The 15,620-nt window shown below is 47.5% G+C and overlaps 1 protein-coding gene across 1 annotated transcript in view; it reads right to left on the reverse strand.

The window, feature by feature from the left end:
• Positions 1-11,170, reverse strand: part of LOC110197904 (uncharacterized) — a 58,892-nt gene extending 47,722 nt beyond the window's left edge. Inside the window, exons 1-5 of the mRNA XM_020971950.2 lie at positions 11,054-11,170; positions 8,803-8,889; positions 3,330-3,410; positions 942-1,068; positions 246-347 (exon numbers count right to left, since the gene is read on the reverse strand). Of these exons, the coding sequence (XP_020827609.2) occupies positions 246-347; positions 942-1,068; positions 3,330-3,410; positions 8,803-8,889; positions 11,054-11,170 (514 nt within the window). The remainder of the gene's footprint in view (positions 1-245; positions 348-941; positions 1,069-3,329; positions 3,411-8,802; positions 8,890-11,053) is intronic.
• Positions 11,171-15,620: the final 4,450 nt, after the last annotated feature.

Raw genomic sequence — 15,620 nt, forward strand, 5'->3', positions numbered from 1 at the left:
CACAATGGACAGAAGTGGTAACACAGAGATGATATCACTCTCTATAAGAATGGCATTAGGCTGGAGGGGGACAGATGGAGAGCAGCAGCAGCTGTGCTCCAAAGAAAGATGAAGGTAGATAAGGAAGCTGGTGCCCAAGGTCCTCCCCAAATGCCTCGGGGCTTCGAGAACTCCCTGGCCAACCATGCAAACATGTTTCAGTCTGAATGACCAGAATCCTCTCAGCCTGTCTGCCACTCACTTACCTGGGCAGGTGCCTCTTGGGACTTTTCCCTTAGGCTTCTGTGGAGCTGCTCCTCTCTCCAACAGGGAGATCACATCGGCTTTGGACACTGGAAGCCCAGCTCCTGGAGATACAATGGGGAAAGGCTTTGGGACAGACAGCTCTCAGAATTCAGTCTCAGCCTCTTTATCTTCTGGGAAAAGAAGAGACGCTAAGAAGGGGTGGGACAAAGGACCTCCTGAGGGCGTTCTGGGTTCTACTACTCTATTCCAAGAAGTTGTGACTGAAAAGCAAAGATTGCAGGGGAGCTGAAGGAAGCTGTGGAGCTCCTGTGGACCCTGAGGCAGGGCACAGAAACATCCCAAGGGTTCTGAACCCTCCCCACTGATCAGTTTCCCTGTCCATCAGTCTCGTCCTCTTTCTCTTCCTCCCTCCCTCTCTTGTTCTCTGCCTTACCCTTTCTTTCTTTCTTTCTCCTGTCTCTGCCTATATTTATATATACATCCATGCATGCACATGCATACATATGTATACATGTCTATGCACACACATGTATATATGTATTGGATACATAGATATACATGTGTATAGCTACACCTATGTATGCATATGTGATTCTTGGACATTAAACAAAATCTCAGGGCAGCCCTTCAGACCTCAGAGGCCAGCACAGGGGAGAACACAGAGATGGCCCAAGTCATGGGGCGGCTGCACTCACCCACAGAGACCAGGTTGTCATAGATCTCCAGCATCACATCCCTGTACAGGGCCCTCTGGGTCGGGCTCAGGCATCTCCACTCCTCCAAGGAGAAGTCCACAGCCACGTCCCTAAACGTCACCAGGTGCTGAAATATCAAATGCATTACCACCCACGTAAAGATCATCACTCTCACAATCACCAGAAGACCCATGGAAGTGGCAGGGTGTGTGGGGAGGGGTCTCACTTCAATAGGGTTTTGAACAGTCCATGCTAACTACTGATTGAGTCTTGGCTTCTGTCAGAGGAGGCTGTGGGAGAAGGAGCCAGAGAAGCGGGAAAGGTATGGGTGGAACAAGAAGGAAAAGGAGAAGAAAGTGGTTTGGAGGCAAGGACCTGAAGAGGATTCCACCAGATGGAAGAGGAGGAGGAGGAGGAGGAGGAGAGGGTCATCAGAAAGATAGCAGAAGAAAAGAAATAGAAACCCGTGGTAAGTTAAACAAGCGGTCCCTGAAGCCACAGGGAGCAGGGAGGGTCCTCTACAGAAGCAGCCCCCTCTTCCTGCCCCGAGCACCAGGGCACCCAGGCTCTTGGTACTGGTGCTGGCCTGGAGGACAAGCCGAGGAACCTCTGAAAAGTCACCTTGGCTGTGGGAAATCTCCAGTAAGATGTGGATAAGCAAAGACAAGACGTAGGAAAGCCCACGCTGACGACCGCAAGCGCGACTTCACACGGGACATTTCTCGGCCTTCGGCAGGTTTGCTGCACCGACGTGTTTACTCCTGCTAAGGCTGAGGGAAAAACAGCAGGCAACACCATAGTCCCTGCCCTCAAATAGTGTACATTCTAACGGGGAGACAACAACTACATCACCGCACACACAGCAGATGCAGAGTGAGCCGCGAGGCCAAGGGGCCCTGGCAGGAGGCAGGATCTGAGCCGAGTCCTGGAGGATGGCGGGGAGGTCGAGGCAGAGCAAGCCAGGCATGAGGCTCGAGCGGTGCAAAGGTGCAGCATCAGGGGCAGTGAACCCTCGAGCAGGCCAGGGGAGCAGGATCACAGAGCGCGTCGAGGGGAGGCAGGCAGTGGGCTGTGAATGTCTCTCAATGCCAGTCAGAGCACTCCGGTTTGGGAGGGCCACTGAAGAGCCTCTATCGACTGAGTTTTCATATGGAAGAGAGATTAGACATCTTCCGTTTGACCTCAAAGAACAGAATAAGTCGCAGAGAGGCATATTTAGGTTTGATGTCAGCAAAGCCGTCTTAGGGAAAGCAAGGGATTGACTCAGAAGTGGAAGGGGCTTCTCTGGGAGAGGGCTCCCCTTCCTCAGAAGTCCCAAAGCAGAGGCTGGTGACTACTTGGCAAACATGGGGGAGCAGGGATTCTTTCCTGGGTACACGCTGAACCCAACAGCCATCTCTCTGATCTCTAGATTCTATGGAACCAATTTACCATGTGTCTCATTTTGTATTCGAGCCCGTCCCATTAAGATAAGTTCACTTTATTGGTCAAATTCATACTGACTAATCATCTCCCAAAGGAAGCCCCAAGAAAATCACCCTGCAAGGTACAGCTGATGCAACGAATAACAGGATTAAACGAGATCTTGCCAGGCTAGAACCCTGAGCTGAATGTAATGATGAAACTAAACTGGGGGACATGGAGACTGCAATGGGGGTGAAAAGTTCAGATGCGCACAGACAAGATGGAGAAGTCACAGACGCCAAGCGGGATGTATCAGCAGACACCAAGCTCACTGACACGGCACCATGACATGGTGTGGAGTCGGAGGAGTTGTACTGTCCTACGCTAGGATGGGGAAGGGCTCACCAGACACGTCCCAAACTCCCCATGGACTTTTCTGCAGTTCTGGGGCCAGAAGAAGGACACTGGGGGAGCAAAGCCAGGGTGGGGAGTGACCGAGTCTTGCCACTAGAGAAATGGCTGAGGGAACTAGGGCCGTTAGGGCCCAGAGCTTATTTTGGGGGAGGCCAGAAAAGTTCTTTTCAAGTATTTGACATCTGAATACATAGGAGACAGATTAACTTCTGCTGCTGTTTGTCCCCAGACAGGAGAAGTCAGAGCAGTGAGTGGACTCACAGAGAAGACTAGGTCAGCGTAGCCTAAGGAACAACTGAAGAGAGGGATCCAAAGGGGCATGGGATGGCTCGGAGGAGTTGCCCCCTCCTCCCTAGAGGCTTCAAGAAAGCCTGGACTCCCCCGCGGCAGAGTGAGCCCCATGGCTGGCCCAAGGCAGAGACTATTCCCTTAGAGCTCCTTCCCAGGACTCTGTGAACTCTCAGCCATTAAGGCCCCGAGACCAATGCTATGCGCGGACCTCGGATGAGCCCAGGCCATCCAAAGGAAGGGAAAGGACACAGTATTTCTGTGAAGGACACCTAAACTCACCTGGGGCCTGGCTGTCAGAAGCCCAGACGTCATCGTTTCTCTGCGCTTCTGTCCGGAGGAAGGGCAGGCTCTTAAGAAGGCCTAGCGGTGAAGAAAGAAGTGATGAAGGAGGTCAGTCCTGCCTCATAGCTTCCCACAGTCCTCACCAGACACCGTTCTCCCTCATCCGGAAGCCCTTCTTCCATGTCAATCACATGGTCTGGCTCACCTCTCCATCACCTTTCTCCACCACTATCCCTGGGCTGCCAAGTGTTTCCAAAGAGAGTTTAAAACTGAATTGTGATGGGAGTATGCAGCATATTCATGTTACTTTCCACAGGATTAGGGCAGCTAGGTGGTGCAGTGGATAGAGAACTGGCCCTGAAGCCAGAAGGAACTGAGTTCAAATCCGGCCTCAGACCAAATACTCGACACTTACTAGCTGTGTGACCCTGGGCAAGTCACTTAACCCCAACTGCTTAAAAAATAAAAAAAAATTTAAAAAAGATTAAAGATTACTTTCCACAGGATCCTCACAACTAGTGATGACCCCTTCCCTCATCTGCTGACTCCTTATCAATTCTCCACTCCATCTGCCCAAAGGTTTTCCACCATCTTAAAGCTCAAATGCCCACTCCAGCCACGCTTGCAAACAAGGCTGACATCATTCAATGGGAGCTGACTCAATTTCCTTCTTTTCCTTAACAGCATTCTGTATCATGATCTTCTTTCTTGTCCACCCTGCTTATCTGAGGAGAGAGTGATCCCTTCCTCCTGTCTATTTCCTATACTTGTGCTAATTATTTCACTTACCCATGCCTCTTCCAGGACCCTCAGTCTATCAGTCACCAATTCAAAAACTAAGACAGAGCTTAATTTCAGACGCTTAAATGTTTGACTATCTCAGACCAAAAATTAATCATTGATGTATCGGTTTTAGCTCAAAAGGAAGGTTTTCCCATGAGTGAATATGAGATGGAGAAGGCAGTTCCCAAGAGTTTACATTCTATGGGAGGAAACGGTATATACCAAATAAATACCAGGTAATTTTAGAAGCGAGGTACCAGCAGCAAGGGATGGTGAGAAGGATCCAGAATGGCCTCAGGAAGGAGGTGATGGAGACTAGTGATGCTCAATGCCCAGAACTCATTAGTTGACATTTCTATAGTGATTTCGAACAAAGGTATAGAAATAATGCTTGTCAAATTAAGATCCTAAAGCATCTCCACAAGTTGTGAGCTGATCCAACCATTCTGGAGAACAATTTGGAGCTGTGCCCAAAGGGCTACAAAAATGTGCCTACCCTTCGACCCAGCAATAGCACTTCTAGGGCTATATCCCAAAGAGATCATACAAATGGGAAGAGGACCCACATGTACAAAAGTATTCATAGCAGCTCTTTCTGTGGTGGCCAAGAATTGGAAATGGAGAGGATGCTCATCAGTTGGGGAATGGCTGAGCAAGAAAGGATGAGCAGGTAGATCTCAGAAAAACCTGGAAAGACTCACAGGAACCAATGCAAAGTGAAATGGGCAGAACCAGGAGAACACTGTACACAGTAACAGCAGCACTGTGTGATGACCAACTGTGAATGACTTAGCTCTGCTCAGCAGCGCAGTGATCTGAGACAATGCCAAAGAACTCAGGAAGAAAAATGCTATTTACTAATGGACTCTGAATACAGACTGAAGCATGCTATTTTCACTTGCTTTATTTTTTGTACTTTTTTCCCCTTTTGTTCTGTTTCTTCTTATACAACATGACTAATATGGAAATATGTTTCAGATGATTGCACATATATAACCCATATGAAATTGCTTATCACCTTAGAGAGGAGGGAGGTCAGGGCAGGGGAAAATGTGGAACTCAAAATTTTGTTTATTTATTTATTCATTTATTCACTCATTTATTTGTTTGTTTGCTTGTTTGTTTATTCATTTATTTAATTATTTGTTTGTTTGTTTATTTATTTATTTTGCTTTTTGGTGGGGCAATGGGGTTAAGTGTCTTGCCCAGGGTCACACAGCTAGTAAAGTGTCAATTGTCTGAAGCTGGATTTGAACTCAGGTCCTCCTGACTCCAAGGCCAGAGCTCTATCCACTGTGCCACCTAGCTGCCCCTCAAAATTTTATTTTAAAAATGAATGTTAAAAATTCTTTTTACATGTAATTGGAAAAAAAAATACTATTTAAAAGAAAAAAAATCTCCACAGACTAGGTCAATGGACCAAATCTTATGAGATCAAACTGAACATTCTGGCTTTTAAAAAAACACACATAACGGATGGGAAAGACGCATCACAACAATAATTCCTGTAAGAAATACCAAGGGAATTTTGTGGATTGCAAGGTCTGTTTGCATCAAGAGAAGAATACACCAGTCAAAACAGCTAATACTGCCACAAGCCATTCACTGTTCTTCATGCATGCAAAGCTTTTCAATATTATATAATTGAAATTCTAATCACAGAATGTGAAAACTGAAAGGGGCTTCTGTGGCCATCTAGTATAAAGAATCCCCAGAAAGAAATCTCCATTAAAACACACCCAGCCAGCAGCCATCCTTCCTCTGCTCAGGAGCTTCCTCGGAGGAGAGAAAAGCCCACTCCCCTTTCAGACAGCTCTCATGGCCGGGACCTCTCCTTGCCTTTGAGCTCAAACTTGCTTCTTTGCAAATTCTACCTCCTTGACCCCTCTAGCCTGGGTGAGGGTGGGGTGGTGCACTGCCCATCGTCCTGATCTCTGGCCACGGGACCCAGATGGCTCCGGAGGAGAGTGAGGCTGGAAACGTGGCACAGCCCTGCCTCCCTTAAATCCAGTTCACCCGTAAGCCACGGCATCACCTTCCTGATGTCGTGGTCCCCTTTGAGAACGAAGGACAAACCACAAGCCTAGGGGCCGGAGAGCTCAAACGCAGCCCCTCCTCTGCTCGACACTCCTTTATGGACGCCACCCTGAGGCTCCTCCTCCTCAGGCTTACCACGCCTGCTTCTGCACTGAGCCTCACAGGACACAAACCCAAGGCCCTTCAGCACCCTGGTCGTCCTTCTCTGGACACTCTCCAGTTGTCCGTGCCCTTCTTCAACTGGGGTGTCCAAACCTGAACAGAGGGATGGCCAGAGGATGGCCACAGGGACCATCCCCCTCCCTGGTCCTGGATGCTCTGCCTGGCTTTATGCAGCTCAAGGTCCCACTGGCCTTTCTGACTATTGCATCACAAATGCTGATCTCTATTGAGCTTGCAATCCACTAAAACTCCTAGATCCTTTTCAGAACACCTGCAGTCTACCCATGCCCCCCCAAACTATTCGTGGTATGATTTCTGTACCAAGTAGAAGACTTTATATGGATTCCTGTTAATTTCAGCCCAATGTGCTAAAGTGGAAGGTTCCTTGTGGATAAGAACGGCGCCATCAGGGAGTCCACCAGTCTCTGGCCCTCACCCACAGCGGCAGTTCCGGAGACCAGGAAAGTCTGAGTGTGCACAGACTCCCACGTACCCAACAAGAACCAAGCGGACCAACACACCACAACCAGGAGCAGCGCTGGCACAGGCCATCGGCCAGGCAGGAGCTGTGGTTCTCAGAACCGGACCCACACCTAGGGCCCTATCAGCTCCAGCTGGGGAGGAAAGCAAGGCAAAAGAGGCTCTTCAGATGACTGCCCCAGTTAGAGCCTTGGCCTCAAGTGATCCCAAGGGTATCTGTCAGTCTGCAACGACTCAAAGACAGCATGAAGTGGTGCATTCAGACATTCTCAGCGCTCTGGGGAAGACTCAGGAGAAGCGTGGCAAGAGGCTCATCAAAGGGGCCACTGGGCATAAGATGGTAGTCCGAGGGGGGCTAATTGGGCAGAACCTCTCTCAAGTCTCACATACAGTGTTAACAACAGAAAGAGAGACAGAGAGAGACAGAGAGAGAGAGACAAAGACAGAGAGAGACAGACCGAGAGAAAGAGGAGAGAAGAGACAGAGACAGAGAGACAAAGAGAGAGGGACAGAGAGACAGAGACAGAGAGAGACAGAGATAGAGAGAAAGAGACAGAGAATCAGAGACAGAGAGAGGGAGGGAGAGGTGAGAGACAGAGACAGAGATACAAAGAGACAGAGACAGAGAGACAGAGATAGAGAGGAGAGAGACAGAGAGATGGAGAGAGGAGAAATAAAAAGACAGAGAGAGAGACAGAGACAGAGAGACAGAAAAACAGACAGAGACAGAGACAGAGAGACAGAAAAACAGACAGAGATACAGAGAAAGACAGAGAGAGACAGACAGAGAGAAAGAGAGAGTGCATTAGAAAGAGAAGAGACAGAGCTGGCCATGGGGCCATATCCAAAGATGATTTCTTATCGCAGCCTTTTCTAGGATGTTTTTGATGCTCTCAAAAACATATGTGATTAACCTCCTGGGGCTCTGGTTCCAAAGGGTCAGCCACGAGCACAGCATTGTACAGCAAGGGAACCTAAGGCCCAGACAGCATAATCACCAACTGGCCCAGAGTCACCTGGAGGGCATGGGCAGAAGCAGGACTGCATCCAAGCTTTCCAATTGCAGGGCTGGCTTCCTGTAAGAGAAACTGAGGAGCATGTGTGACCAGGAGCACCAAGGGGACAGAACATCAAAGAATAAGCAAACCATGTTACCAGAGCAGAACAACTCTTATCTCAAGGAGTATGTGTGCGTCCACGGATCTGACCTCTCCTTGGATACATACGTAAAAAATAGGCATCTGGAGCCCTGGCCAGGCTCCCTCTTTGTTCTAAGGTTGTCTTCCTGCGGTTTATGTAGATATAAAAAGGGCCACTTGGGAAAGGGACCTTTGGAGGTCTTCATTTCAGAGATGGGGACACCCATCTCTGTTGGTTTTTCCAATCAGGACCCTGACTGCCGTCTCTTTTGAAGTCTCCCTCAGGTCAGGGGTTGGAGCTCGCCTGGTTGGGTGATGTATCTTTCTTTCTTTGTCTATTTCTATCCTTTCTTTGTTCTATGTTGATTCACTAGATCATATGCATATGTACATTATTTTAATTCCTACTTCTCTTAAGCATTATCAAATAAACCCAACTACTTATTAAGTTTGCATCTAGCGTGTTTTTGTGTCTTAAGATCCAAACCTAAAGTGAAAGTACTGCCCAGTCCATAATTCCCTTTCGATTACACTTCCCCTGCTCCTAATGCTCCTGAGAGCACATGGCACCAGAGGTGGCTAAAGAAGAAAGGGACCAACCTCAAGAGGGAGGAGCAGAGTTACCCAAGCATAGCTTTATGGCTGAGAAAGGAAGGCTGTGGGGAGGCAGGGGAGGCCTTTAACACCAGCCAGATCAAGCTGAAAAGGGTGTGCACAGGCTCAATTGGGAGGAGTGGTGCCTGGGGTCAGAGAGCTCCATGACAATGTTGCTGCAGTTGTCCAGACAAGAGGCCAGTAGAGGAGCGGGAGGGACAGATGAGACAGGACTAGACATAGGAAACCAGGAAAGAAAGGAAACTCCAACTCACCTTGAACCCGGCAGCCAGAAGCCCAAGAGCTAGTCCTTCCTCTCTTTGTTCCACTTGTGGGGAAGAACAGTGCCTCGGAAAGTAAAGCTAGGGAAGAAAAAGGAACCATGAAGAGGGTCACAGCACTCCCAGATTCAACAGGCTGGAAAGATCCCACCCGTCCACACCCTTCCACTCTGCCCCACTCGGCACGATTCCCAACCTCATTACTGAGAGAGGGTACAGTGGAGCAAGGGAGGAGCCCAATCCACTCGGGATCAGGGATGGAGCAACAGACAACAGCTGCCCCGTCAGGCCAGTGGACAGAACGGATTCCAGGAGACAGCTCAGGGCCACAAATCGGCTTCTTCTCACCTGAGAACTGGATCAGAAGACCACTAATGCCTTCCTCAAAGTAAGGATTAAACGTTAAATGGCACAAGGCCGAGCAATCAACAAACAAGTCTTTATTTAGGACCTACTACGTGCCAGGCCCTGTGTTAGGCACTGGGGATACAAAAAGAAAAAACAAACCATCAGTCTCAGCTTATTCCAGGGGCAGGACCACAAAGCTCTCCCTTCCCAAACCAGTAATGAACAACTGGACTCTGGGAGCAGTCACTCTGCCTGGCCACGCCCGCCTTGCCATACATGTCTACTGCCCACCTCTCCGTCTCCTTCACAAGAAGAGCAAGAAAGACTCTGCCAAACGCTTGGCTAAAATCTGGAAAATCCATTATCTGCTCCGAGCCCAACTCAAGAGCACTGCCCTCTCCCTGACAAATCCTATTCTCTTCCCTTTTTGGAAATCAGGACACTCGCCTTTCTCCAATCATATCACACCTACCCCACTCGGAGACTTTTCTCAGTTGACCCAGGGTATGTGGTGTGCATGTTTCCCCAGTTAGACTGTAAATACCCTGAAAGCAAAGCCTTTCCTTTGACTTTTCCGTAGGCCCAGAACAGGGCGCTGCACCTAGCACACAGAAGCCCCTTATTAAGTGTTTATTGACCAATTCTCCCTGATCCCTCCAGGACCCTAAAGAGCAGCCCAGCAATCTCCTGACAGTTTTTATCTGGGCCTGGGGAGCTAAACTCACGCAGGGCAGCTTGTCTGCTTCTTACTATCCCCTTAGTGACGTTGGAAGCAGCAGTCCCACAATAAGAGAGCTTAAACCTAGGACACTGAGGCGTCATGGGCAGAACACCACAGACAAAACTTCTGGAGAGGCCCAAACACACTGCTCACCTTCCCCCCTCAGAGCAGGAAGATCCAGGCCCTGGCTTCCTGGATACTGATCGTAAGGCCAGACAAGGGGCGAGGAGCACGTAGGGCAGAGCTTCATCCCAGCTGCAGCATTTGCTGTGTGTGCCCACAGAAAAGCCCACTACAGAAACGCTAAGGTAGGATCCTCCCGCCTCCCAGCAGCCTCCAGCCCCTCCATCCCTCCTGCTTTGGCCTCGCTTTCCTCTCTCCTTGCCCAGCCTTGAACCTAGGAATAACTACTGGGCACTGAACACCCCCGTAATGCTGCTCCTCACCCATAGATCACCCCCACACCCCTGCCCCTGACTCATGCTGGGGCAAATCTGTTGTCCCGCTGACCACCGGGAGGCCACCCAAAAGAGAAATAATCATCCACAGGCATTTATTAAGTACCTACTGTATGCCAGATGCTGGGGAGGTAAAACAGAAAAGGAAAATCGAGCCTGCCCTCCTGGGGCTTCAATTCTACCCGATGTGACAACGGGGGGTGGAGCGCACCAAGCTTCCCGACTCCCCCTAAAACTTAGTCTCTCCTCTTTCCCGCCAACGGAGGCTCATCTCTAACTCCCTGGCACCTCCCGCCTCTGCACTTTAGCCTCAGCCCCCCTTCCTGCCTCTTCTCACAAATACCCCTCCCGCCCCATTCCCAGCCTCGGTTGGGGGACTCCAATGAATATTCTGCTCCGCCTGCCTGGGCGCCGCCCGCAATGTCAACGTCTAGCGCTTCATCTCTACGCAAGCTCAGTGTCAGCCACCCTCACCCCGCCCACGGCGACCCAAGGAGCCGCTTACAGTTCAGCTCCTGCGCATGCTCAGTGTCAGCCACTCTCACCCCGCCCACGGCAGCCCAATGTCCAGTCTGGCTAAACTACAGTACAGCTCCTGCGCATGCTCGGTTTCTCCCCGCCCACGACCACCTCATCCCCAGGTTTGGCGGCGCTCTTCTCACTCAGCGCTGCTCTCCCCGCTCCCTCCTCCTCATCCCTCACCCTAACACTCCAGTACCTGCCTCCCTTCCCCGGGTGGCCACTTCACATCACGCACACCAGCACCAAGCCCAGAACGGCTGACAGGCGCCACACGCATGCGTTCATCAGGAGGCGCAGGGAGAAGGCGGTGCATAGAGCTTTCGACCAATCAGCGTCACTGGTTCCCTTTCTCCAATCAGAGACCCAGCTCCCCCGACTGCCCCGCCCTCTCCCGCCAGAACCACTCCCCCCTCCTGCAAAGACCAGCTGTCCGGGCCTGCTTTCTTCCTAAGGCTCCCAGGCCTGTCCGCTAACGGGGTTCTGCACCTTTGTTGTGCCCTGGACCCTGCGGCAGTGAGTCTGAGGAAGCCTAGGGACCCCTTCTCAGAGTCATCCTGTTTGTAAATACATAAAATGAAATATGAAGGATTACCCAAAAAATGCCCATTATATTGAAATAAAGATGTACTTTTTTCCCATTCAAATAGGTGGGTCCCAGATTAAGACTTCTTGTTCTACAGTTACATCTGCCCCCCAAACATAAGCACTTCTCCTACCTTTTGCGTCCCTGGAGCCTTTCACATGCACAGTAGCAGGAGGAGGCGGCGTGGGATCCTGGCTCTGCCTCTGGAAGAGGCCTCTTAGGTACTTATGTTAACTTCCTCGTTTTACAAATCAGGATACTGAGGCCTTAAATTATTGCATTTGCTCCAGGTCACCCAGCAATAAGGGCCAGAGAAGGGATTTGAACCCAGATGCATGGATTACAAAGTCATCCTCTAGCACACTGGCCCATTGCCTCTCATTATCACTTCCAGACCCTCATGCCCTTCCCCAACAACCTCTACTCCTCGAGGTTCACTTCCTACTTCACATCACCCAATCCAGATGTCCACAACTGTCCTCTCCTGACAGTCAGTAAATAAGCTCCTCTTGTCATGCTATGTGCAAACCCCTGGAGATGCAAAGAAAGGGGAAAAAAATCTCTGCCCTTGTTAAAATTCATTATCTGAAATAGAAAGTAATTCTGAGGTATGTGTTAAGGGGATGCTAAAGGGTCCCCTGAACTTGTCTTTTTGAGTTGCCATCTTTTCCAGAAACTCTGGACCTAGAGCATGCAGGAGACCCTGAGTGTGTCAAGGATGAAGCCCCCCTAGCTGACATAATTTACTGTCTGCACCCAAGATGGATTCCCTGTGTGTCCTTGGGAAGCAAGACAGGCTCCCACCTGTCTGTGCTTGGCTGGGGGAAATGCTTGTGCAGCTGGGGTCCTTTGCAGATAAGCAGACCTTCATGATCTAGAATGGAGCTTTTGCCATAGCCTTGCTCCTGCTTTTGGAGAGAGGTTTCTGCACCTTTCCCCTCCCATGCCACACCCTTTCCTGTTCTCTCCTCCTCCTTTTGTTGTATTGTCATAAATACGAAGACTTCTGTAGGACTGTGATGGCCATGGGTTCCACATGCATGTTCATTTCTCTTGTAATAAACCTGGTTTTCACAGAAGTCACATGACATTGAGATTGCTTGTTGACAAAAGTTTCATGAGAAACATACTTTCTCATGAAATGAAGAAAGGAGGTTAAATATAAACAAGGAAGGGTTTGATGTAAAAATACATTAAATTCTAGAAGGAATCAAGCAAGTCCAGGAAAGGGGGAGCTACTGGTCATAAACAAAACCAACACACAAAACATCAGAAAGTGATTTTGCAAATGTGATAAAAGGAAACGCCCAACAGTACCTCCCCCCTCCAGCTCCTAACACCAGCCTTTCCTTTCACTGTCTCTATCTCCTTCTCCAGCTCTACCCCCACCCCAGCTGATAAAGAGTGGGAACCACTACCCTTCCTGCTGCATCCATGGACTTGAAAAGGTGCATCACCCATTTTCTGTTGTTTCTGTTCTTTCCCCCCAGTTTATGCAACTCCCTAAAAGACACTGATTCACCTGGACTTGATAAGGGATTTAGTCTGGTGTCTTGGCTCACCTCTTCCACTTTTGCTTCTCCTGAAACTCTAAATGTTTAGTCCTTTAAATCCCGATTCCCCTGATGATTTTTCTAGAATATAACATTCAACTGAAGTTCTAGTTCGCAGAGTTTGAGCAGAGGTTTATAATCTTTTTGTCTCTTGGAGCCCTTTTGGTCTGGTCTGGTGAAACCTATGGGCCTCTTCTTAGAATACTGTTTTTAAAGGCATAAAATAAAATATACAGTATCACAAAGGAACTCAAATGTGCCTTATTTTTAAAAATTAAAAAACAAGTTTATTGGCCCCAAGGATCCTTGAGTTAGAATATTTCTATGAATATTTGTGTGTGCACACATATAATACACATGCACAGACATACAAACATATGTGAGAGTGGGTAGAAAATCGGCCTTGGAGTCCAGAACACTTTGATTCAAAGGCTGCATGTGACAGACAGTAGTTGTGTGACCAGGGGCAAAGCTCTTAATTCCCAGCATTCCAAGAAGCTCTGAGACTATCCAAATGGCTTCCTGCACTAAATTAGTGAAGAGCAGTTTCACATAAGGGATTCTCAGAATTAATTAGCTCACATATTTAGAGCAAATACACACCCTAGAATAGATGGTTAGTTCAAACGGAGAGCCAGATGAGTATAAAATTGGAGACCGGGATGAATCACGATTGAGAATTTCTGCATGACTTTCAACGCTACTCATTGTGACAAAAGCCTAATTCATTAACAATCTTCTGATTCATGACATAGTGACTTTTGGAACTCAACGATCCCAGAAGAATCAAAGCTACTGGTACAGTAAGAGCTCTCAATCCAAATCTCGTCTCTGACACTTACTATCTTTGGAACCTCGGACAGCTCCCATCTTCTGGTACCTGATTTTTCTCACTCATAAAATGAGGTGATTGGATAACATGATCTCTACGCCTTTTCTTGGCTCTAACCTTAATAATTCCATGACCCTAGAAGTGTTTATGTCTGAGAGAAAGTTCAGACAGCAGGTTGTAGCAATGCAAAATGGAAACAACATATGAACTGGATAGAAACTTGTTCCAGGGATAGGCAGAGAGGAGTTTGAACCCAGAATAATTTAGCGGTCAGTTTAGCCCTCTTCTTTGCCATTATAACTTCTATTAAAGGCAAGTGTAAGTTATCTCCCTTAATAGACTAAATTCTCTTAATCCCAAAGACTACATATCATTCCATTTTTGAATTTTCAAGTGCTAAGCAAGATTTTTATGAAATGATGCAGAGTGAAGAACATAGAGAAAGAAAAAACATATGCAATCTAAAAAATGCATGAGAAAATTATTTCAGAAGGCAACAAGGAAGCAAACAAATTTATTTGTTATCATCTTGTGGAAGTAATTGTACATATACTTCATTTAACAAAGTGTAAACAAAGGAGATTACTGTTTCCCATATGCTAATGTTTTTTAAAAAGTATTTGTCTCTGTTAACAATGAGTAATTTTAGAATGAAAATGAAAGCAAAACAAAATCGATAAGAATGATCTAGTATAAGAAATTTCAGCGATTTTGCCAAAATGTTTAGGTTTTAAAAAGAAAATAGGCACACAATCCGCAAATTTAAGAAGATCTATTGCCACCTAATGGCATCTTTTGTGCGTTACAGCAGAGAATGGCAAGGGAGGACGGACATTCATTTTTTAATCTCTGAGAGCTTCAAATGATATGGTAGCTGGTGACATTCATTATCAGCTTGACTCTCCAGTATTTAATGAAAGATGACTATGCCCCACATTGTTACAGCTATACATTTATTCTCCAGCGTAGATTCTATGATATGGGTTTTACAACACCCTAGATGAATTCCCATCATCATACAATCGACAATCTTTGTCTTTCACTTTAACTTACTGATGCTCCCACAAGAGTTTCCCTTGTTAAATGTGCAAGGTTTTTCATCAGGATAGTTTATCTGATGGGTAAGTAGGATGCCCACCAGTGCAGAGATTAACCACATTATACTGTGAGGTTACACCATGCAAGGGTGAGTTATCTGATGGCTAACAAGGTATATTTTTTGACTGAAGGCTTTACTGAGTTCATTATATTCAAAGGATTTCTTCTCTCCATTATGAACTTTCTGCTGTCTTTCAAGGTGTCCCTTCAAACTAAAGTCTTCCCCACATTCATTATATCCTAAGGGTTCTTCTCCAATATAAGCTTTCTGATGACAAGCTTTTCTGATGATTTCAAGACGTCCCTTCAGACTGAAGTCTTTCTCATTCTCATTATAATTAAAAGGCTTCACTCCAAGATAAGACAACTGATATTTATCATGGTATGCCTTTGGACTGAAAGCTCTTCCATATTTATTGTAAATAAGTGACTTTACTCCAGTATGACTTCTGGTGTTATTTTCGTTAAGTTGTTTGAGTCATGTCTGACTCTCTGTGATCCCATTTGGGGTTTTCTTGGCAAAGATACTAGAGTGCTTGCCATTTCCTTCTCCAGCTCAGTTTTACAGATGAGAAAACTGAGGCAAATAGGGTAAAATGGTTGCCCAGAATCACACAGCTAGAAAGTATCTGAGGCCAGATTTGAACTCAGGAAGATGAGTCTTCCTGACTCTGGTCCCAGCACTTTATCCACTGTG

Source organism: Phascolarctos cinereus, unplaced genomic scaffold (genome assembly GCF_003287225.1).
Source record: "Phascolarctos cinereus isolate Bilbo 61053 unplaced genomic scaffold, phaCin_HiC Scaffold_726;HRSCAF=1367, whole genome shotgun sequence".
Classification (NCBI taxonomy): domain Eukaryota; kingdom Metazoa; phylum Chordata; class Mammalia; order Diprotodontia; family Phascolarctidae; genus Phascolarctos; species Phascolarctos cinereus.